Source organism: Crocodylus siamensis, chromosome 12 (genome assembly GCF_052110815.1).
Source record: "Crocodylus siamensis isolate JL-2025a chromosome 12, ASM5211081v1, whole genome shotgun sequence".
Lineage (NCBI taxonomy): Eukaryota > Metazoa > Chordata > Crocodylia > Crocodylidae > Crocodylus > Crocodylus siamensis.
In genome coordinates this window covers 25,438,209-25,459,110 of record NC_143406.1, presented here as the reverse complement: position 1 = coordinate 25,459,110, position 20,902 = coordinate 25,438,209, and the positions used below count along the sequence as shown (strand labels likewise).

Below are 20,902 nucleotides of genomic sequence, written 5' to 3'. Positions count from 1 at the left end.
CGTGCCCCCGCCCCCGCCTCCGCCTGGCGCCCCCACGACCCCCGCAGAAAGCTGGTCGCGTCCCCTTTAAGCGCGGGAGGGGGAAGGTGCATGCCGGGAGCCGCCGCCCCGGCAGCCGCGCGGAGCGATGGGGTCGGCGGCGGAGCGCAACGCGGAGCCGATCCTGCGCGTGCTGCGGCGCTACGTGGGCCCCGGCGCGCGCGTGCTGGAGGTGGCGGCCGGCGCGGGGCTGCACGCGGCGCGCTTCGCCCGGGCGCTGCCCGTCGCCGCCTGGCTGCCGTCCGAGCCCGACCCCGCCTGCCGCCGCCGGTGAGCGCGTCCCGCCTTCGGCCTCGGCCGCCGGCTCCGGCCTGGCGAGCGGGAAGGGGCCGCGCCGGGCCCGGCCGGGAGCTCCGCTGCCCCGTGTGCTGCCGCCCCGCGTCCGCTCGGGCGCTGCCGGTGCCTCCCGCGTAGCTCGGGACTCGCTGCCCTCCCCACCCCCCGCCTCCTTCCAGCAATCCCAGCTTGGGCATCCAAAATCTTTGCTCATAAAGTTAAGGTCAATCTCTCTTTTTTTTCAAAGTTAGCTATAGTTTTTCCACCTGTCAACCGGGGAACCGGGCATTTTCTGGTGTTTGCAGGTTGGTTTGAAGTGTCCTGTGTTCAAAACGAGGGCTATAGCTTCCTCCTCACTGCGGAGGGGCAGGCCTTTGCGTTTCCTTGTGGCTCGTCCCCTTTGGCCCACGGTGGGAGAAAGGCAGGTAGCAACCTTGTTGCAGGTAGCACATCATGTCAGCCTTTCTTGCCCTAGTGCAGGGGGGCTGGACCCAATGATCTCAGGGGTCCCTTCCAGCCCCTAATATCTGTGAATCTGTGCCCCCTCCCCTTTGTTATAGAGGCTATTGTGTTGCAGTATGTCTTGGGCAAACAGTAGACTCCATTAGGCAGGTTCTGATCGTGCCAGCTCTGAGTGATGTATCCTCCCTTTTTAATGAACAACTCTTTGCAGCCAGAGTCAGGTGTCAGTGCTGTGCTGCCCATAGGGTCCTTTGAAGCAGAGAGGTTCCCAGCTTCTGTATGATGGAGAAACTCCTGAGAGCTGTGCTTGTTAGGACTGCAATAGCCGTGGGGCATGCAAAGGCAGGCTGTGTGGGCCCATCCAACAGGGGAAGGTGGTGTCTGTAGTTGCTGTTCTGTTGGTCTTAGTTTTCCCCAGCTTGCAACAAGATGTGTGGGGGTGGTTGCCTTCCTCTATATTGTGGGGCATGACCCTTTTCCTGGGGTCTTCCAAATGCATGCTAAGCTACTATTTCTCTGTTGTTGCAGTGGCAGGGCGTGGGCACTGCCCTTGTCTCTCCTCCTTTTACCTGTGTCGTGTCATGTCACGGGGCAGTTTGGATAGTCTTCATTGTAGCGGGGGTAGAGGTTTGCCGTGGTGATCTGGGGGGTTCCTGTGTCACCTGATTGCCTGTGAACATAGGGACTGTATTTGACTGCCCAGGATGCCCCTCCCCATCCTACACTCCTGTGTCTTCAGCTGGCCAGGATCAGCACTGCTGGGGTTTCTGACCTGCTGCTGCCCTGAAATGACTGGAGATCCAACTTGCTGGAAGAAGAGCTAGTATTCTCTAACTCAGGGATTCCCAAAGTTTTTTTGCCGTGGTCCAGCAAACTGCAGCCTGGAAGTGGCTGCGGCCTGGCAAACCACAGCCCAGCAGTCACAGCCGACCGCGGCCAGAATTTCTGGCTGGAAGACAGGTAAGGATACACCCACCCCCCTGGCAGGGGGGTGGGCCAAACCCTGGGCTACTGTGGGCCCTGCAGGAGGAGCTGCGGTGTCTCCACCCAGCTCTGGGGGGGCCACACTTTGCTGGTCTGCAGCCACTTCTGGTCTAGCAGCCTACCTGCCATGGCCTGGGGATTGAGAACCGCTCCTCTAACTCCCTGATGCCTCTCATAGGTGATTTGACCTCCATTCTGGGATAGGTCCTCCCTGGGGTATCCAAACCCAAGTTCCAGGACAGTCCCCTCCTCCTTTGACCTGGAAAGAATATAGAGGATGAACATCCAGTATCCCCCACCCTTGCGTCGTAGGGGGACAGTGCGGTCTAATAGTGGTTTAGTCCCTGGACTGAGATTTAGTGAAATTGGAGGTTCTTCTTTGGCTTTACTCCTGGTCTGCTCAATGAGCTTGGGCGGCTTGGTCTCTGCCTCAGTTTCCCCATCTGTAAAACAGGGGTGATGATACAGACCTTGGTAAAGCTCTTTGTAATTAATAGGTGGAGAGACTTGTGGGAGAGCTGCATGGTGTTCTGTATGGGAGCAGTGTCAGGAGGCCCCAGCTGGAAGCAGAAGACTCTGGTAGGGGTGTGACAGTTGTACAATAGTAGGGAGGCTCTGAGAGCTCCCCTCTGAAATACAAGCTCACTTTCAACAGCTATTCCCACCAATCCGTCTTTCTCCTCTGTGGATTGCACTGGAGGTTTGACACTCTTCAAAGGATCTGGCAGCACTTTGGTTGAGAATCACCATAGTAGAGAAAGGACAGTTCTAGGGAGAGACATGCATCTTGGGTTTCTCCTTTAATGAACACTGGTATATATTATCAACAGCATTTTCTTCTCAGAGTGATATAGATCCTTACCATCCCAGCTTGCACCTCCTTCCTGCAATGGGTGTGAGTTTCCAAGTCCCCCAGCTAAAGCCCAGGGCATGGAGCTTGTTACTTTTAGTGTCCAAGAATTGTTTCAAATTCTTGCCTCACTGCCAGACAGTGGCACATTGCATCTGTATGAGGCATTTACTGCAGAGTAGACTTATCACTCCTCAGTAAAGGCCTTATCATCCACATGTGCAGGGCTATTAGACTAGAGTAAACTAATAAACTTTTCAGCAGGTAGTACTTCTAAATACAAATCCTTTAAAATACAAACAAATACAAGTAGTTTTACTTCAGCAGTGGATGTGTAGACATGGATGCAGCAGGATGGGGCACCTTGTGACCCAGCCAGCCCCTCTGCAGTATGTTGAGCTGGGTCCAAGCAACTCCGCACTGCTCTGATCCAGCTCAATGCACTGCAGTCCCAGGAACAATAAACCCTGATGTGATATGCACTGGAGTTTATTGCATTGTATTAAGTAGATGCGCCAACTCAGACATGCCTAGCACTTGATTGACAGGTAGTCTGTCAGACCCAGGTTACAATGAAATCCTTATGGCTGCTCTGGCAGAGTTGCTCTGCTCTGTGCATCCCCATTCCTGCATGCTCACACACACCTGCACATCTAGTGGTGCCTATGCACAAGCACAGAGGCTGCTTCAATGCACTTGAATTCAAGTGTGTTGGAGCAGACTTGATTAACTGAGTCTGTTGGAGCTTGGCGGTTGCTACACTCCAGCAATCTCTTGTGTCTTATGTATCAGCATCCCTGTGCTTAAAAATGGTAGCGGGGCCTTTCAACTAAAGCTTGTTGAATGAGCTTTAGTTCAAACGCTCCTGCTGTCATTTTTAAGCATGGGGATGCTGATACAAGAGACACAGCAGCGCTTTAATTAGAGTAATTTTTGGAGCTGGCCTAATTAGAGCACTGCCCTCCCCAACCTCAGAGCAGGTGTAAAAGTACCCTAGATGTTTGCAGCTGCTGTCTGTGCTTGACTGGTTGCCCTGTGAAAGGCATAGACAGCACCGTGTGTGTGAGCCAACCCAGCCTTCTTGGACTCAACATTGGACTGAGAGTAAGATCTGAGCAGCCGTGCTGGGTCTGGCCTGTTCTGCTTCAGCAGTGTGGTCCTGTGGCTGCCAGGCCTGTGCCTGGGGTGGGATGCATGAGATCCCAGCTTCTCCCACACAGACCTGCCTCTGTATAACTCACAGGATGGAGGTATTTGGGCTCTGCTTATCTGTGCCTCACAGCTATGGATGGAGATGGATGGGCTGTAATTCACCTCCCTCTTGAGTGTCTGCTTGTACTGACACCAAGGGTGTGAAATGCATAGCTGTTATGGGCCCATGGCTGAATGGGCCCATGTGGGTGTTGTGGCAGGAAGCCACCTTTGTTTCTCCCCAAAATCTCTGTGCTGTGACAATTTGATTAGCATAGGTCCAGCAGAGGAGATGCAGCTTTACCCTATCTCTTTGGGTAACCTGAGCTGGCTGCATTCCTGAGGGAGGGGGGAAACCTGCTCCCCCTGCCTAGTGACTGGTATCAGCTACCTGGGTGAGGGGCTGCTACCTGGTGGGCTAGAGTCTGCCCAGCAACTAGTGATGTATTTCAAATTGGTTGGCCAACAGCCAACCAGAGCTGGCCTCCACTGGACCAGGTGAATGAGGTCACGGGCTATATAAGTTAAGACTGCCCAGGAGGAGGGGGCAGCAGCCATGCAGGGGACTCAGAGAGGAACTTTACCATCCGAAACTGGCTCTCTCCCCCATAACTCATGAGCCAGGAATGGCCTGCCTCCAGAGGGAATCTCCACCAGCCTCTGGATGATGCCTATGAATGAGTAAGCTACTTGATTAGCTATCTAGCTGGCAGTAACTCAGATGCGTGATCAGAAGGTTACCTTAGCCAGACTGTTTGCTGTTTAGGATTTTTATGATATTCTCAATCTTGTACCCTATTTGCACCCTACCCCTGTAATCAATAAAGTTCTCCTTTGTGACTAGTGTAGGAGACTTATTGAGGGGTGGGTCTAAATTATGCCTAAGAGACCCCTTAGGTCCACGAACTAAGGGAGACTTTCCTTTTTGGCCCCTGACTTGGGGAAGTGCCCCAAGTGCCTGTACTGGGTCGAGTACCTATAGGACTATAGGCCTGTGTTTCCCCAAGGACATAGGGCCGAGTCAGTCCCTTCTCAGGGTGGTGGCAGCTGCGTTACCCCTGGGCTAGCGAGTGCACTCCAGGAAGGGGGTCAGCCAGACGCGAGGCGCCCCTAGGGAGGCACTCAGAGCCTGGAAGGTGGTCAGGTACAGGGAGGTGGGCGGCTCAATGCAGGAGCACCCCCTACTGGCCCACCACAGGTGTGACATAATGACAGGTGGTTCAAAGCAATAGGGCATTAGCATCCTACGAGTCTGGTGCATGGAGTCTTCTTGATGTTGCTGAGCCTCATTGTTCTTCCCATATGTGCCCACCCGAGCTGGTAGCTCTGTGGTTAGGGGCTGTACATGGCATCTCACAGGTTCTATAGACTTGATCAGCTTGGCAGGTTTCTTTGCTTTTATTTATTAAATGTGTCCCCCTGCTGTCCTACTCAACCCATCTGCCGTGGAGTAAAGATTTCACAGATTTTAAAGCACTGAATAGCTCTTGGGTGGGGCTGAGGAAGCCAGAACCTCCTATGGGAGGAAGGTCCTGGTGCTAAGTGTCTGGCCTGGGACTTGGGAGAGCTGGGTAGGTTTGTAGCACTGCCACAGGCTCCCTTTGTGACCTGGGACAAGGTCTTTGGTCTCCACTTTGCTGTACACCAGTGTGCCCCCCCCACAGTTTCTCTTCACTGAGCTGCACTGCAGGGTGGCCAGGGGAGAGGGCTTAGGGTGGGAGCATTGAGGTTGGATTTGACTCTGTTCTGACTTCAGAGGGAACAGTTAGGCAAGCACTTAGGGCTTTTGAAAGTCCTGCCCTAAATTCCTCTGGAGGAGAGCAATTCCCAGCACAGACCCCAGTGCCACAGCTGTTCTCCTCAGTGCAGGAAACCTGGGGCTGAGTGGGCCCTGGAGATCAAATGTACCTTTCTCCTCTGTGGTGGGGACCAGGGAGGCCATGTTCTCTGTGTGTTTAAACCAGAGCTGTTCAGTGTGTGAGTGGGACATGATTCTATGTGATGGTGATGGTCACAGTAACATGCTAGATGAAGAAGCCATGAACATGAAATGCTATAGCTGGGTCCTGGAGAGACAGGCCCTGCATTTCAAAGCCCTGTGGGCCCTGTGAGTGAGTGAAATGAGCTGGTTTCTGGTGCCTTGGTTCACTGGTCCTTGTTACAGGTGTTAGCTCTGTGGTGAGACTACCTGTCACCCCTTCTGCCTTGTGGACCAATCCCAGTCCTGTTGGCACTATTGGGAGTAATGCCAGGCTGTAGACTGGTTGAATGAACATTCTGTCTTCTGGCTGTTTCTCTGGAAATGCTCTCTTCTGTAGGTACAGCGATGAGCACAGTGGGGAGCTGGGGCATGTGAATGGCGGCTGTCTTGGGTTGGAATCCCCCAGGGCTGGATGGGGAATGGCTGGTGCTGGGGGTTGTCTGTGGTTAGGATCTGTCTGTACTGGTTCTTCCAGCCCCACTGTGGATGGGGATGTGGCATGTCCCTCAGCATGAACCATCTCCTTTCTCCCTTGGCAGTATCTCTGCATACATTGCAGAAGAGAAGCTCTCAAATGTGCTGCCGCCAATTCACCTGGATGCATCTCAGAGCTGGGAGGCATGGGGCGTGAGGCCTGGCTCAATGGATATCATCGTCAACATCAATATGATCCACATCACACCAGTGATTTGCACTGAGGTGAGAGGCTGTCCCAGCCCTAACCCCTCACCTGGGACTCTGGAAACTCCCTGGCCACAGGCTGAGCCCCTTGGAGCTGGGCACATACCCCACTTCCCTGGTCTTCTGCGGGCAGTCCGGTAACCCAGACTACACAAATCAGTGGTGCCATGTAGTGGGTGTAGGTGCATAGTTCCCCTGAGTATAGACCTCCTACAGCTGATCCCTGTTAGTAGCAACAGGTTGGTGGCATGGTGCTGCGTTGCTGTTGTGGGGATTGTCATCAAAACAAAGTAGTGAAAAGATGCTCACAAGCAGCTGTTGCTCTTAACAGTTGTTATGGCAATGGGTGCTGAGTGTGTTGACTCTCCTGCGGCACTCTTCATTATTTGATCATGAAGCACTTCCTAGATGTTAATAAGTGCAGTCTGACATGCTCCTTTGGGACACATCTGTATTGCTATTCCCTTTGGAGAGATGGGAGAACTGAGGCAGGTGACATCTGAAGTGGCCTGCTTAAGGTCCTGACTCCCCATCCCATAGTTGAGCTCTAAACCCATCCTTGGGTAGGGGTGGTATTTGGGCTCTCTTCCCTATTGAATAAGTTTCTTGCAGTCTCACAGGGGTATGTGCAGGATCCCAGAGTAGACCAGGATGACTAGAAGTTGGACTGATTCTGAGTCCCCGTTACCTTGCTGATGCTGAAATCCTCTTCCTCCCACCCCAGCACCCCCCCCCCCAAATTGTTTGCATGCTTTTATATGGCTACAAATGGGTTTTTATGGGGTGCATGATGCATGTCAGAAATGTGGCTGGAAATCCTCTTGTCTTCCAAGCAGGGCGTGAAGCCGGGAGTACCTCAGCTGGACTGGCTCATTCAGCCCCCAGAGATGAGGGAAAGGGTGGGGAATGAAAGGAACATCAATAACCGTGGAGCCCGGAAACAGGCTTGGAAGGGTCCTGGCTATGAGGAATGTCTCGTAGGCCCAAGTCCCTTGTCCCTGCTCTGTGCCATGTATTGTGCCTGTCTGTTTTCTCAGGGCTTGTTCAAAGGAGCAGGGAAGGTGCTGAAGCCCCAGGGAGTGCTGTTCACCTATGGGGTAAGTGATTGCTCCCAGGCTGGGCACAACTTACTGGACTGGGTGCCCTCAGCCTGCTATCAGGCTGGGGCTGCATTGCTTTGTGCAGTTGTGGCTACCCCCTCACTGAGACCCAGGGAGGGAAGGGGAGGTTATCCTGAGGTAGTGAGGAGTGGAGTGGCTCTGGTGGTCGTGAGGTGTGAGTGGTCCCTTTCACTGGAGCTCCCTGCTGGTTGAGAGCACGGCTGCTAATGCTGCATCTCTGCCCCAGGGAACCAGGGTTTGGAACCACAACTGGCCGGCACTGGAAGCCAGAGCACATGGCATCGTTGGAGACAGTAAATTCTGGGCTTGCTCTTGGATGTGCCACCTGATGGCAAAAGCATGTTACATCCCTGGAGATTGCTCATGATATACTGCTGGGGGGAAGAAGGGAGATACTTTGCTCTACTCACACCATGAGTGGTGGTCTGGGTGGCTCTGAGGGTCACATTGCTGAGAGATATGAGGACTTGAGGTCCAAGACTTGGCTGGCCCAGGGTTCAACTCCAAGTGTAGCCTTACTCCCTGGGGGAGGGACATCCTGCCCCAAACTCTTTACATACATATTCAGAGCTTAGCCCCACCATTCCCAGCTTGGCCTGAGCAGTGGGTAATTGGTGAATCCGGTTCTGACTGGTGACTTTGCTGGATGTCTCATTAGTCCTGTGTGGAAGGGGTTGCCTGGTCTGAGGAGGGAGAAGGCCAAGGGGTGGGAAGTCCTCTCTCAGGCTCCTCCTCGGGCAGCATCTGCGCAGAAAGATCTAAGGACTCGTAGTTTAGGACTGCATGGTCTCAAGACGGGTTCTGCCTGTCTACTAGGGTCTGTGAGGAAGAGAGCATTGACCTATTTTATCTTTATTCTCTGACTTCTTCCCTTCTGGTGTTTGGGGGTGTGGGCTCACGTCTGATCACACCCAGTCTGTGGCTTGCAGGTGCTTGAGGTGCCCGCAATGAGTCCAGTTTCTAATGAGTCCCTTCTTTGTGTCCCTCAGCCCTATGCCATCAATGGGCAGATCAGCCCACAGAGCAACGTGGACTTCGATCATGCTCTGAGGCAGAGGTAGGGGGCTGGGGCTGGGGTGGGAGCAGGAGGCAAACAGTTAGACCTGGCAGTTCCCACTGTGCAATGAGAGGAGGTGTTTGCTGGTGCTGAATTAGGGCCAACCCAGTGGGTGTCTGCAAGGATCTAGGCCCCTGTTGCCTGGGCTGAGAGGGGAGAGAGGGCCCAGCATGGTGAAGGCACTACACTTCTCCCAGAGTGTGTCCATGCCACTTGTCTTGAATGTGGTAGCACTCCAGGTGAAAACCACTGTTGTTGCTGCCTCAACTTATTTGATGCTTCTTAACCAGGTACTGCTGCCTCCAGGTGAAACTGCCCCATGCACTTCCTGCTGCATTAGAGCTCTTGTGATTGACCTGACTAGCACCAAAAATGAAAGGAACCTGAGGGTAATAATAGACCACACTATGAATATGAGCCGGCAGTGTGATGTTATTTGCCCTGCAGGCTACAGCACTCTGGCATGCATCAATCACTGCATCTCCAGCAAAAGCAAGGAGGTGATTTTTCCGCTTTACTCAGCACTGGTGAGACTGCAGCTGGAGTCCAGGTCTGAGCACCGCACTTTAACAAGGACATGGACAAGCTTGAGAGAGTCCAAAGAAGAGCCACCCATATGATCACAGAAAGGCTAAGGGAACTGGGACTCTTCAGCCTGAGGAAAAGAAGGCTGAGAGGGGACCTGGTATCAGCTTATTGCTACACTAGGGGAGTACATCAAGGGCTCAGTGAGCAACTGTTCACCAGGGCACCCGAGGGGAAAACCAGGAGTAATGACCACAAACTTCTGGAAGATCAATTTAGGCTCAACATTAGGAAAAACTTGACAGTCAGGGTGTTCAGACTGGAATAAGCTCCCTCCAGAGGTGGTGCAATCACCTACCCTGGAAATCTTCAAGAGGAGACTGGACAGTCACTTTGCTGGAGTCATCTGACCCCCAGTTGTCTTTTCTGCTTGATCTTCCAAGGTCCCTTCCGGCCTTACAACCTACAAATCGGCATAAAGCAGGCAGGAGCTGCCTCTTGCTTTGCAGCTTTTCCTCCACACTCCTCCCAGAAACAGGCATGTGGGTGGAACTGCCCTAGGTGCCTCTGTTTCTGGAAGGAGAATGGCAGGGGCTGGAGCAGGAAGGGCCTGAGGCAGCTCCTGGCTGCTTTAGGCTGGTCACAGAACTCTAGTGCAGCAGGAGCGCGTGCGTGGGACAGTTTTACCTGGTTGCTGAAGCCACATCACTTCCTGCTACGTCACAGCATCCCTGAGGGGGTTTTGTGGCACTCTGGTTGAGAACCACTTATCTAGGGATAGCCAGCTCCATAGAAGCCCTAGATTTATGGGGCAGGACTCTTCAGGTCCCCTGTCATGCATCTGAAGTGACACCTGCTTGCTTTGAGGCATCCTCATGGCCACTTGTCCCCTGAATTCAGGGATGAGTCACATCTTGCCATAGTGCATTACCCATGGTTCCCCTTGCCCAACCACCACCCAGCCGCCCCAGCCTTGAGAGCCCCCAGGCAGGAGCTCCTGAGGGGAGCTGCAGATTCTTTGGAGAAACACTGTGGGGGAGAGGCTGTTCCTGGAGCCAGGAGAGCCAGCCCTCAGCTTCCTGGAAAATCCCCTGTGGTGAGAGGCTGGACTGAACCACTTCCTTGCCAAGGCAGGAATGACATATCTGGTTTCTTTCCCTGGCAGGAACCCGGCCTGGGGTCTTCGGGACACAGCTTGGCTGCAACAGTTGGCTGAGGCCAATGGGATGTGCCTGGAGACAACGGTACATACTCTGCACTGGATTCCCTCCCTGCCCTAGGCCCACCCACAGAGTCTGGGGTCTCTCAGGGAGGTGGTGACCCCACCTCTTCACTGAGTGCATGGGTGTCTCCTTGCCAGAGCTCATCCTGGGCTGGGGTTAGACCCTGGGATGAGATATAGCAGGGTGTGCAGTAGGGAGGGGTGTGGAGGCTCTAAGGCAGTTCCCAGCCCCTCCAGGTCAATGGGATGGCAAGTAGAGATGCCTGCTCTGCTCATCACCACCACCCCCAGGCAACGTGCCTTTCAGTGCCCTGCTCTACATCTCGGTCCCTGCCTCGGGGGGAAGCATCACTCTCTCTCCCCAGCAGGAGTCTGAGCCTGTCTTCTTTCTGGTACCTCTATGGGTAAATGGAGAAGACCTTCCTCTTCTCTGCTCTCATGACATTTTTAGAGGCCTAAAATTTGGTGGTTGTGGGAGAGGCAGGGCTAGAGTTAATACAAGCTCCCTGCAACACAACCTGAGCTGAAGTCGTGGGGAACTCCCTTTCTCCCCTTCCCTCCAACCAGAGCTGCTGGCTCCAAACCATCCAAGCTACAATGGTGCTTTCAGCTCTGGGCCTGCCTGGGACACCAGTTCTCTCAGTAGCTCCTCTCAGTGCAGCTGCAGTCCTCTGACCCTGGCTTTGTGCTTCTAGGTGGACATGCCAGTGAACAACAAGTGTCTTATCTTCCGCAAGCAGTGACCCCCTGTCCCAGGCTTTGCTCCAGAACTGCCTTCTGCTTACCTGGAATCAACTGCGTGTCAGTGCCTGTGATGCTCTGTGTGGCTTGTTGTGGTGTCCCGAGGGTGCTGGTAGAGTTTCTGTAGGGGCAACCCCCAGCTGAAAACTTGGCAGCAGGACTGCTGTGTGGGGAGTGTGGGCATTACTGACCCCCTGCTGTTGGTTCTGGAAGCCCTTTGGGGATGGGACCATTCAGGCAGGCTCTCTATTGCATGCTTGCCTGCTCCCCTTGCTTCTGCCCTGGTGAGCTATGTTTCACACCCTTAATGCAGCTGCCCATAATCGGGCCCTAAGGGTTGATGGGTCCAAAGAAGAGCAAACCACCTGGTTTGGGTCACCTCCCAGCCCTGAGGTAGGCCTAGCCCAGCCTCAGCCCTCTCCACTGACCATTTCAGAGCTCCCACAAGCCTCCTTTTCTTTATAGTTCTTTAGTTCTGCCTGCGCCTGCCTTCCCCTAAGGGCCAGTTTCTCTGCTGAAGGTACAGTGGGCTTCATGGCTGTGGCTGCCTAGAACAGGGGTTTTCAACCTTTTGGACCCAGCGTACCCCTGGCGGCCAAATGCAGAGCTGGGGGGAGTGGGTGCACAGCTGAACATGGAGTGGTGGCCGCTGCTGTGTGCAAGCTTTCCCCGCGTCTGGCAGGCAGCGCAGGATGGTGCATGGCATTGCTTTGTCCCTGCCCACCCTGCGTACCCCCTAGGGCAGGGGTTGTCAACCGGTAGTACGCGAGAATGCCCTAGGGGGTACGTGCGGGCAAGGGAAATGGAGCACCACCACACACCATCCTGTGCTACTGCGCAGGTGCCATCCACCCATCTAGATGCCAGACGTGAGGGAAGCTCGCACAGGGCAGTCCCCCCTCCCCTACCCACCCCCCATCTGGCCACTGGGGGTGAACTGATCCAAAAAGGCTGAAAACTCCCGCTCTAGGGTTTTCTCAAGTACCCCAGTGGTACACATACACATACCCTCGGTTGACAACCGCTGCCCTAGAAGATTGAACCACTTAGGTAGGGACCCAGTGGAGGTTGGTGCCTTATATTAAACATCCCAAGTTTTAGTATTCCAGCCTTTTCTCCTTAGGAGCTAAGGCAGCACGTTGACATGCCTGGCAGTGGGCACCCCCCTTCCAAACACTGGCCCATGGCTCCTAGTACTGAACGGATTGAAATGCACTCGGCAGGCTGGTGTGCTGGTCTGAATCTCCCCACCAGGGGGCAGCAACTCTTCAGAGGACATCCCTGTTGGTGGGGGGAGAACTGGGACCTCTGAACAGCCCTACCCCCAAGGCAGCGTGTAGGCAGCCCACAGCTCGCAAACAGGCATCAAAGAAAAAGACCTTGTTTCCAGTGGGGAAAGTGGTTGTTTTAATGTAGAAACAATATCCTGTCACATTGATGAAGTGTTTATCCAAATTGGGGCTGAAAAATAGGGGCGGGAGTTTCAGCCATGCGGGTGCAGTAGGAGCACCAGTCCCATTAGGTACCCAAGGGACTCATGGTCCCAAAACACTGGGCACTTTTGGAAATTGCGGCTCTGCTCCCTTGAAAAAGCAACATCCAGCAGCTGCAGAAAGACGGTCCGGGGTGATGGTTCCCTCCAGTGGTTGAGCTGGAGCATTGCAGTGGGCTTCAGCCCAAAAGAGGGCTGGTTGATTGCTGAGGAGATAGCCCTGTGGAAAGATGTACGCTGCTGTGCTCATGCCCTCTCAAGGGGACCTGGCCTTTGGCCCAGTAGATACATGCCTGTTGTTGGTTTCTTCCTGAGCTGACTGGTGTGTGGTGTTTGCCCAGCCCAAATGCTGAGCTTTGACCCTGGGTTGCCAGGAGGCCCGTGGGGCTGGTGCGATACTCAAAACCTCAGTGTAAGGATGGTGTTTTGCACTGACCAAGGGTCTCCATTAGCCCAGGCCAGGCCTCTTTCTCCTGGCAGCCATGTGCGTATGAGGGAGTGAGAGGCCTGTAGTTCCTCAGAAATATATGCAAATATATATATACCGACATGGGGTGGAGGTGCTGCCAGCAGGAAGGGATGGGGGGTGGCGTTCTGTCTGTCCACCTCTGCTCCTCTCTGCCCCCTCCAGCCCAGTCTCAGCCTTGCTTTAGCCCAGCCTGCAGATGACTCATGGTTTTCTGGTCCTGAGTCCCCAAGCAGGAGCCAGTACTTTGAGGCTCTGGCAGGGGAGGGGGCAAGTATCTTGTGCCGTGCCAAGCCCTCTCTGATAAAGGTCAGAGTAGCCAGCAGCCACAGGTCCACAAAACTGACCCTCACTAAGCCCATCTTGGGTAGTGTCAGCAGAGGCCACAGTAGCTAGGCCTCCTCTCAGCCCTAGAGGAAGGAGGCGTAGCCCCACTGATGGAAGGAAGCTTATCCTCTGCTCTAGCTGTAGCCGGAGAGGGGCCTCCTTTTAACAAAATAACCAAGGAAGGCTGATGAAGGCACAGTGGTGCATTGAACAGACCACTGGGGACTCAGGAAACCTAGGCTTTATTTCAGACTCTGGCCGTGCCCTGCTGGGGGACCTGGGGCTGTCGCATCCCTGCTCAGGATCCTGCTCCTGGGAACGTACCATATGGGATCACTGGTGTCTGCACAGTGTCCCTCAGAAGCCTCTTGCGACAAAACCTGTTGCTGCCACAAGAGCCCTGTTCATAGTTTTATTTCTGGCCATTCTCCAAATAAAATCCTGTCTGGTTTTCACTTTATGGCCTTGGTGTCTTTGTCACAAGCAGGCTGGGTCAGGCCAGCCCTGCAGTCCCTACAGCTTCCTACCCCAAACAAGTTGTACCTCCAGGCTGGCATTGCCCAGTGCCCTGGGGTGACAGAAGAGGCGGGGGCTGTTTGCCTCTGCTGGCAGTACAGGTTTGGGATCTAGCACATTTCAGTTGGGAACAGCGCAGGGGGAATGGATTACTGATCTGCATCTGCTGTCCCACCTTGTCAGCACATCCCATGCTGCTGAAATTGGTAGCTGCAAAAGCCAGTTTCTCCCATGCAGTGAAGCAGAAATCTGAGGCCCACAAATTATAGGAGCTGCCTCCCTTTCACTCTTCTCCCCCACTCAGTCCTCCTGACTGCAAGGCAGCTGCCTCCAGGCTGTTCTCTCTATAACACCCTTTGTAGCTCAGTCTGTTACTCACTAAAGCCTGGTTACTTGCTCTTCCTCATGGAAAGTTCGAGGGGAGCCTTCCCAGAAACATTGCTTCCAAAGCAACATCCACAGGTAGGAGACAAGGGGTTTCCTCTTGCTGGGGCCCTTGCAACACGTTAGGAAGCTGCCCCAGGAAATGTTCTGCAGTGCAGACAAGGGCTTCTGGACCCACCCAGCCAGGAGCTATGCTATGTATGAAGCTATGTGGATGAGCACAGTGCCTGGCTAGACAGCTCTCCATGAATGGGCTGTCCATGAATGTAGCAGCCACTAAACTGAGCTGCCCTGTGCATACATTAGAGCAGCAAACTTAGTTTATAGGAGTTAGAGCATGGCCAGCCCTTGCATGGGTTCTGCTGTGGTAGGACAGCACCAGGGAGCCTCGAACAAGAGCTGAGTGCATTTGCAGCCCTGGTGTTTCTTGTCCAGGAGGGGACCATCACACCCAAAGCTGAGCAAGGTTCCCACAGGAGCTGCCTTCTTTATTACCGGGGGACTAGAGCATCAGGGAAAGGATGGACAAGCCTGTCGGACCCCACGCAGCAAATGGAGCGTGACACCAGCTAATAGACACCCCAGCCCCTCCTGCCTGGTCAGTGCTAGCAGTCTGAGGGGTAAAGACCCTGCTCCCCCAAGGGACTTAGTGTCTAACACCCATTGGTTTCCCTGCATGGATTTTAAGGGGAGTTAGACACCTAAATGTCCTGCGAGCATCATGGCTAAAGCAAGGGAGCAAGAGAATAATGCTCCGATGACTGGGTTTGTCCGGACGATACATCCCTGTCACCCCAAACTACCAGCTGGGCTGTGGGAGCCATGTTGTTGGCAAATCCATAAAGGGTAGGTTTCTCTCCACTGCTATCAGGGGAGCTCTGCTGGGGATGATTTTGCCTCCCATGCTCTGGGCCTGAATCTTCCTACTGCAGATGAGTAGGGGCCCATTCCTTGTGATGAACCAGATCTCATCCTCTGCATACAGGCACAGTGCCTATTGGGAAGGGTCAGAGCCCTGGGGCTAATACATGGCTATGAGGAGGGGAGATAGCTTCATAAGGATAATGTTTTTTATTCAGAGTCAGGACTTGGCAAGTTACATGGACAAGACATACGGACACATAAATTACAGTCAGACACGGGTAGTTACTGAGCTCATCATCACCATGGAACAAAGTGGGAACAAAAAAACCCAACCCAACCAACCAAACATTACAAAATAAACTACTGGTCCATCATGGTGGCCTGAGGTCTCTGGGTTTGGGATAGACCACTCTGAGGGGCTTGGGATGCTGGAAACAGGCAGCTAACCAGAGTTCACTCCATGATCCCAGGGCTGGCTCGTAACTCGCTACTTGGAGAGATGAAGGCTGGGTTGTCTATTTGGCTGGATGCCTGTACAGAGGTGCCCCCCTGGCTGCACCTGCTGAGGAACACTGCTAGGCTAGTCCTGGAACCTGTTAAGCAGCTCACAAGTTTTCTTCTCGATCAACTCATAGATCTTCTTCACTCGTTTGTCGTTGGCAGCCCGGACATAGCTGTTGGGGTCCAGCACAGCCATGCCATCATGCACCTCTCCCATGATGATGAGGGGCCCGTCCTCTGTGGTCATGTTGGGGCAAGGGCAACTCCAGTCCATGTCAGTCAAGGTCACTTCCAGGTACTTGATGTTGAAGAACTTGAGGCCCATCTTCTCATCCTTGAGGACATCCTCCAGGGCGAAGCGGGCGATGCCAGAGTCCTGGTCCTCAATGATCTCCATGAGGCGGCCTACGATGGCAAAGTCACTGCGGCAGAGGCTCAGCACCATCTTGCTCTTCAGGCGGCAGGCCTTGCACTGGAGGGTCTTTGGGAAGGGGCAGACATCCTCGCAGCTCTCCTTGCTCTCAAAGTTGTTGTCATTGCCCTCACAGCCACCATAGACAAAGGAGTGGCACTGCTTCATGAGGTGGTTGTAGGCCCAACGAGCTTCCCAGTTTTTGCAGGGGCCCTGCACCATGGGGAGCAGACACATGTTGACGGCGCTGCTCACGCAGGCTGAGCGACACTCCTCGTAGGTCTCAAAGTGGTTCTGGTTGGCACCACAGCCACCATAGCGGAAAGTGATGCAGGAGCCCTTCTTGGGGTCAAAGTGCCAGCGCACCTGCCGGGCCTCGCAGTCCTGCTTGTCCGGCTCCTTCAGGCACTCGGTGTTGGGGAATTGCTGGGTGCTGGGGGTGCGAGGCTCCCCACTGGAGTGCTCCCTCTTGATGACAGAGAGGGGGAAGTCGGCACGGAGCAGCCCAGCGGAGTTCCTGGCTGTGCAGGTGTAGATGCCAGCATCCTCATACTGAGCATTGTAGATGACCAATTGGCCGATGTTGGTGACTACCACATTGCCATACATCTGGTCAGGCCGCATGATGAAGTTCTCCTGGTGGTCACTCTGCTTCTCCCAGGTGATGTCTGGCCGGGGCCTGCCGCTCACATCACAGTGGAAGCTGACAGTGCCACCCACGTAGACCGACTGGTGGAAGGGGTTGTTGTAGAGGGCAGGTGGGATGGGTACCTCGGCAGCAGCCCCGGGGGTGGGCCGGGCTGTGGTCTCTAGGGGCACTGGGCTGGTGTTGGGCCAAGTGAAGATGTACTTGCAAGGCACCACGGTGAGGCTGATGCCCCGGATACAGGCCTCAGCATCCATGTAGCACTTGTTGTAGTAGGTGAGCCCATCTGAGGCACAAGTGAAATTGGGCTCCTTCTCACAGCGATCCTTGCACTTGCAGATGGGCTGCCCATCCCAGATGTCGCAGTCTGAGCCCTGCTGGGTGCACACAAAGCTCTCACATGTGGCCTCCTGTGCCAGCTCCAGGGAGGAGAGGCTCCCGTCAGCATAGCGGGCTGCCACACAGCTCCGCAACCCGCAGACATTGGTGCAGCACTTCTCAAAGCCTTCACAGTCCTGGGCGGGGAGAGGGGAGAAGGGGGGGAACAGCAGCAGCATTAGAACCATTGCGTGCTGGCATCCCCCTGCTGCCAGCACCCCGCTGTTACCCCAGGGCACTTCCACGGCCTACTTACGAGTCACTTCCACCTGCTTCTGGAATACAGCTCCCTCTGAGGTGGAGCATGACATCTTTTAACAGCACACAGAAACACTGAAGCATGGGTTAAGTCAGGAAAACCCCACAGCCATGAAACACTACAGAGGAGCCTCAGGATACAGAATAATGGCCTTGGGGCAGGACGCAGTAGCTAACATCCCTCCTTTCTTGGGGAGGCCCCCTGCAGGAACATTGCTGCTAGGGATATGGCCCCGCCTCCCCCACACAGGTCAGCTGTCCAGCCAGGTGGACTCAAAAGGTAGAGTGCCACTTAGTGCCTAGCAGTTCTGCAGGAGCAGCAGGGCCTGGCCCTGCCTTGCTCAGCCCACAGGCTTTAATGACAAATCCTGAGACATACTGAGAAGAGGTATGCAATTCAGAGCAAGAAGTCAGGAGGTCATGCTCTGTGAAGTGATTTAAGGGTGCTAATAATAGTCCTGATGAATAGAGCCGCTGCCCTTCCCACCCATGGCTCCAGGCTCATGTTACAACAGGAACAGCTCCATGGCGTATGTCCCACCACTCTCTCGATTTATACATGGGGAGGGAAGCCAAGGCCTGCACAAGGAGCCAGTGGCAGAGTTGGGAATCACCCTTGATGCCTAGCTCTCAGTCACTTATGCCTTGTCTTCCTGGGGATTCATGTGTCACTGGTATACAGCTGCTTTTCCCTGCTCAAGGAGCCAACAGCCCCTGTCACAGGACTAGGCTGCAGGAGCATGAGACCTGCAGGTTCAGTGAAGCCAGGCTTCATGGGGACGTGGGGTCTGTACCAGACAAACCTGAGTTGCTCCAGATAGGGACAGCATGGGGGAGAAATGGCAATGCCCCTTTGAACGCTCTTGAGCTAGGTGGGACTGGGGGAGCTCTGGAATGGACACAGAAATACTTTGATATGAAACACTTCCCTGCAGTCACTATTGCTCAGGAACCTGGAGAAGCACAGCTATGTCTTGGAAGGGACTGTGATGCTGGCAGTCTGTCAGGGAGTGTGACTTCCCCTTGTTTCAGAGACAAGCAGGGGCCAGAGCTGGCTCTCAGCATTCCCCCAGGTATTGCAGCTGGTTCTTGAGGCACCCCCATGCTGGGGTGGGCTGTGATGCACCCCTGTGAGGGGAAGGCAGCTTGTTCCCCTCCCTGGTGATGTGCAAGAGAGGCTGGACATGAAGGATGCAGGGATGGGGCTTTGATCTGACATGGAACTGGAAGATCCATTATTGCAGAGGCAGCAAGGGAAGGAACTGGGGGGGGCTGGGCTCTCTTCTATGTCTGCCTACTGACACCATTCTTTAGACACAGTACAGCAGCATGTGGAAACCCCAAGCTAGAGTGAGGCTCCATTGTGCAAGGCTACAAGGAGAGGGTCTCTGCCCATGACTGCCTGAATGCTACACAGACAAAGGTGGGAGGGGCACATGGCTGGCCCCTGGTCACAGATCCTGGCTGAGCTCCTGACATCCAAACTAGTGCTCTGTCTAGTGCAGCCCCCTGTTTCTCTCCTGCAGACCTAAGCAAAGGGCTGTGTGCTGGGAATCAAGGTGCACTGCACTTCTGCTTGCCACCACACGATGCAAACCCAATGCCAGTTCAAGGCCAGAAATGACTGTCATTTCCTCCCCGTTGAATGCATTTCCACATTCCCCGGGTGCCGGTGAGGCTGTGCAGGGAACCTCTGGGACCAAGCCCTTGGGTCCAGCCTCCTGCCTCCATCCCATGCACTTAGCCCTTCTGCTCCAGTCTGATCAGTAAGTAGCTGCCGCTGGGTTATTCAACATCTCTGTCACAAGCCCACATTTGCTAGCCTTACTATAAGGCCTACATTAATATAGCTTACTCCCAGGCACACGTGTTTCAGTCAGACACTTAGCATCCCTCTCAATGCTGCTCAACGGTGCTTGAAAGTGAAACTGGCCGGCAGCCCCAATGGCCGAGGGGACTGCAATCCCCTCCTGGAGTCAGCGCACAGAGCAGCTCCCTGGGGGGACAGGGGCGCACATGGAAATAGAGCAGCACCTGGCCCCACCCCACAAGCCCCTGCACATGCAGCTACCCATCATTGTGCCCAGGAGCAAGTGGGCACAGGCATGTGGGAGTCCTGCAGGATCAGGCCTGGCACCTCAACTCTAGGCAGGACATCCCTGGAAAGCCTGGGTGCCAGGACTGCAGGTGGGGGAGTTGCCCAAGCCTTCAGGCCAACCCCTGCCCATCCTCACCCCCCTCCCACAGGGCTTGTGCTAATGCAGTTAGGGTAGGATAGTAAGCAATGAAGAATAAACCACCCCCCCACTTGGCCTTTCCTCAGAGGGTGGCTGCAGTGCCCCCTCTGCCAGGGCCTCTCTATGGGGCCCTGCATGCACTAGGCCCAGCCCCTCTGGGGAGGAGGGCAGGGCTCACCTGGTCCGTGTGGCACTCCCGCTCGCAGGTGCTCTGGGCATCCACCCACAGGTTGGGGTTCAGCTGGTTGGGGCATACCCCCAGGTGGCTCATTCTGATTGGCTGGAGGCTGGCCCCCTCTGCCAGGACAGACAGGAGAGCCAAGACAAGTACCGCCAGCATGGGGTCTGGCTGGCTTGCCCCCGCGAGCTTCCGCTTCCCTTTTTTCCTCTTCAGCCCCCGGCCTCCGAAACTCCAGAGGGGCATTGGTCTGCCCCTGGCTCTCCGGCCAGGAGGGCTCTCCGCTGGGTGTGCTCCTTCTCACGCAGAAACACTCACATTCACTGAGCCAGGTGATCACGTGCAGTGCTCTCGAGTTCCCGCTCTAGTGTGCCCAGTACTCAGCGGGCATGTTACCCACAGGCACGACGCCTGATGCCGGGCTCCGTTTCATGCCTCGCTCTCTGCTGGCAGCAGCCTACAGTGCTCTGTGCTGATCATCTCCCAGCGCAGGAGTCCAAAGAGATCCCAGCCTGAGCAGTTCCAGGTGGGGGCCTTACATCCCCCCCTTTCTGGGAACGAATCAGTCCATGTGGTTCCCAAGTGCCATCCAACTTCATCCAGTTGGTTTGCCAAGGAGCTTTCTAAATCCCAGGCTCAGGGGGGCTTTGGCTTTGCAGCCACGGCTTTCAACGCGCCCTTAACCCTCTTGGGCTTGTTAAGCTGCAGAGTATCAACAGACAACACAAATAAACTGACTCAGAGCCCGCGGAGCCGGAAAGCTGGTCTGGGGTGTGCATGTGTGTCTGTCTGTGGGGTGGGGGTGGGCGAGGAGGGAGGGAAGCTTGTAATCTGAATCCCCTCCCTCGCACTGATGTGTCTGGGTGTTTGGAATGGAAAAGCCACTGACCTCAGACTCTAACCCCGTCTGAGCTGATCGACTGGGCAAACAGTGGGAGAAGATCAAAGGCAGAATGTGTGGAGCCTCCAAAGAGAGAGAGAAAGGAGGGAAAAAGCCCAGCCCAGGGAGCAAATTCTTTTGGGATGAGAAAATGGCCAGAGCACTCTGTCCATCTGGAGGGGATTGACCAAGCCAGGCCCTGTAGCACATAGGCAAGCCCAGACCTTGTACCA

At 54.7% G+C, this 20,902-nt stretch overlaps 2 protein-coding genes across 2 annotated transcripts; one reads left to right on the top strand and one right to left on the bottom strand.

Annotated features, from left to right (window-relative positions):
- The first annotated feature begins 76 nt into the window (after nt 1–76).
- Nucleotides 77–13,870, top strand: METTL26 (methyltransferase like 26). The gene is made up of 6 exons (XM_090024852.1): nt 77–309; nt 6,323–6,482; nt 7,502–7,561; nt 8,575–8,642; nt 10,333–10,411; nt 11,085–13,870. Exons 1-6 carry the CDS (start codon nt 128–130, stop codon nt 11,130–11,132), a joined length of 597 nt encoding a protein of 198 aa, XP_089880978.1. The 5' UTR covers nt 77–127; the 3' UTR covers nt 11,133–13,870.
- A 132-nt stretch (nt 13,871–14,002) lies between these two features.
- On the bottom strand, nt 14,003–20,724 carry WFIKKN1 (WAP, follistatin/kazal, immunoglobulin, kunitz and netrin domain containing 1). Its single transcript, XM_090024851.1, has 2 exons — nt 19,790–20,724; nt 14,003–17,253 (listed from the first exon to the last, which is right to left on the bottom strand). Exons 1-2 carry the CDS (start codon nt 20,033–20,035, stop codon nt 15,760–15,762), a joined length of 1,740 nt encoding a protein of 579 aa, XP_089880977.1. The 5' UTR covers nt 20,036–20,724; the 3' UTR covers nt 14,003–15,759.
- Nucleotides 20,725–20,902: the final 178 nt, after the last annotated feature.

Coding starts and splice junctions, on each gene's coding strand:
- METTL26 (XM_090024852.1), top strand. CDS start 128: ATGGGGTCGGCGGCGGAGCGCAACGCGGAGCCGATCCTGCGCGTGCTG. Junction 6,483..7,501: donor CACCAGTGATTTGCACTGAG/GTGAGAGGCTGT, acceptor CTGTTTTCTCAG/GGCTTGTTCAAAGGAGCAGG. Junction 8,643..10,332: donor GATCATGCTCTGAGGCAGAG/GTAGGGGGCTGG, acceptor TTTCCCTGGCAG/GAACCCGGCCTGGGGTCTTC.
- WFIKKN1 (XM_090024851.1), bottom strand. CDS start 20,035: ATGCCCCTCTGGAGTTTCGGAGGCCGGGGGCTGAAGAGGAAAAAAGGG. Junction 17,254..19,789: donor GGGAGTGCCACACGGACCAG/GTGAGCCCTGCC, acceptor CTCCCCGCCCAG/GACTGTGAAGGCTTTGAGAA.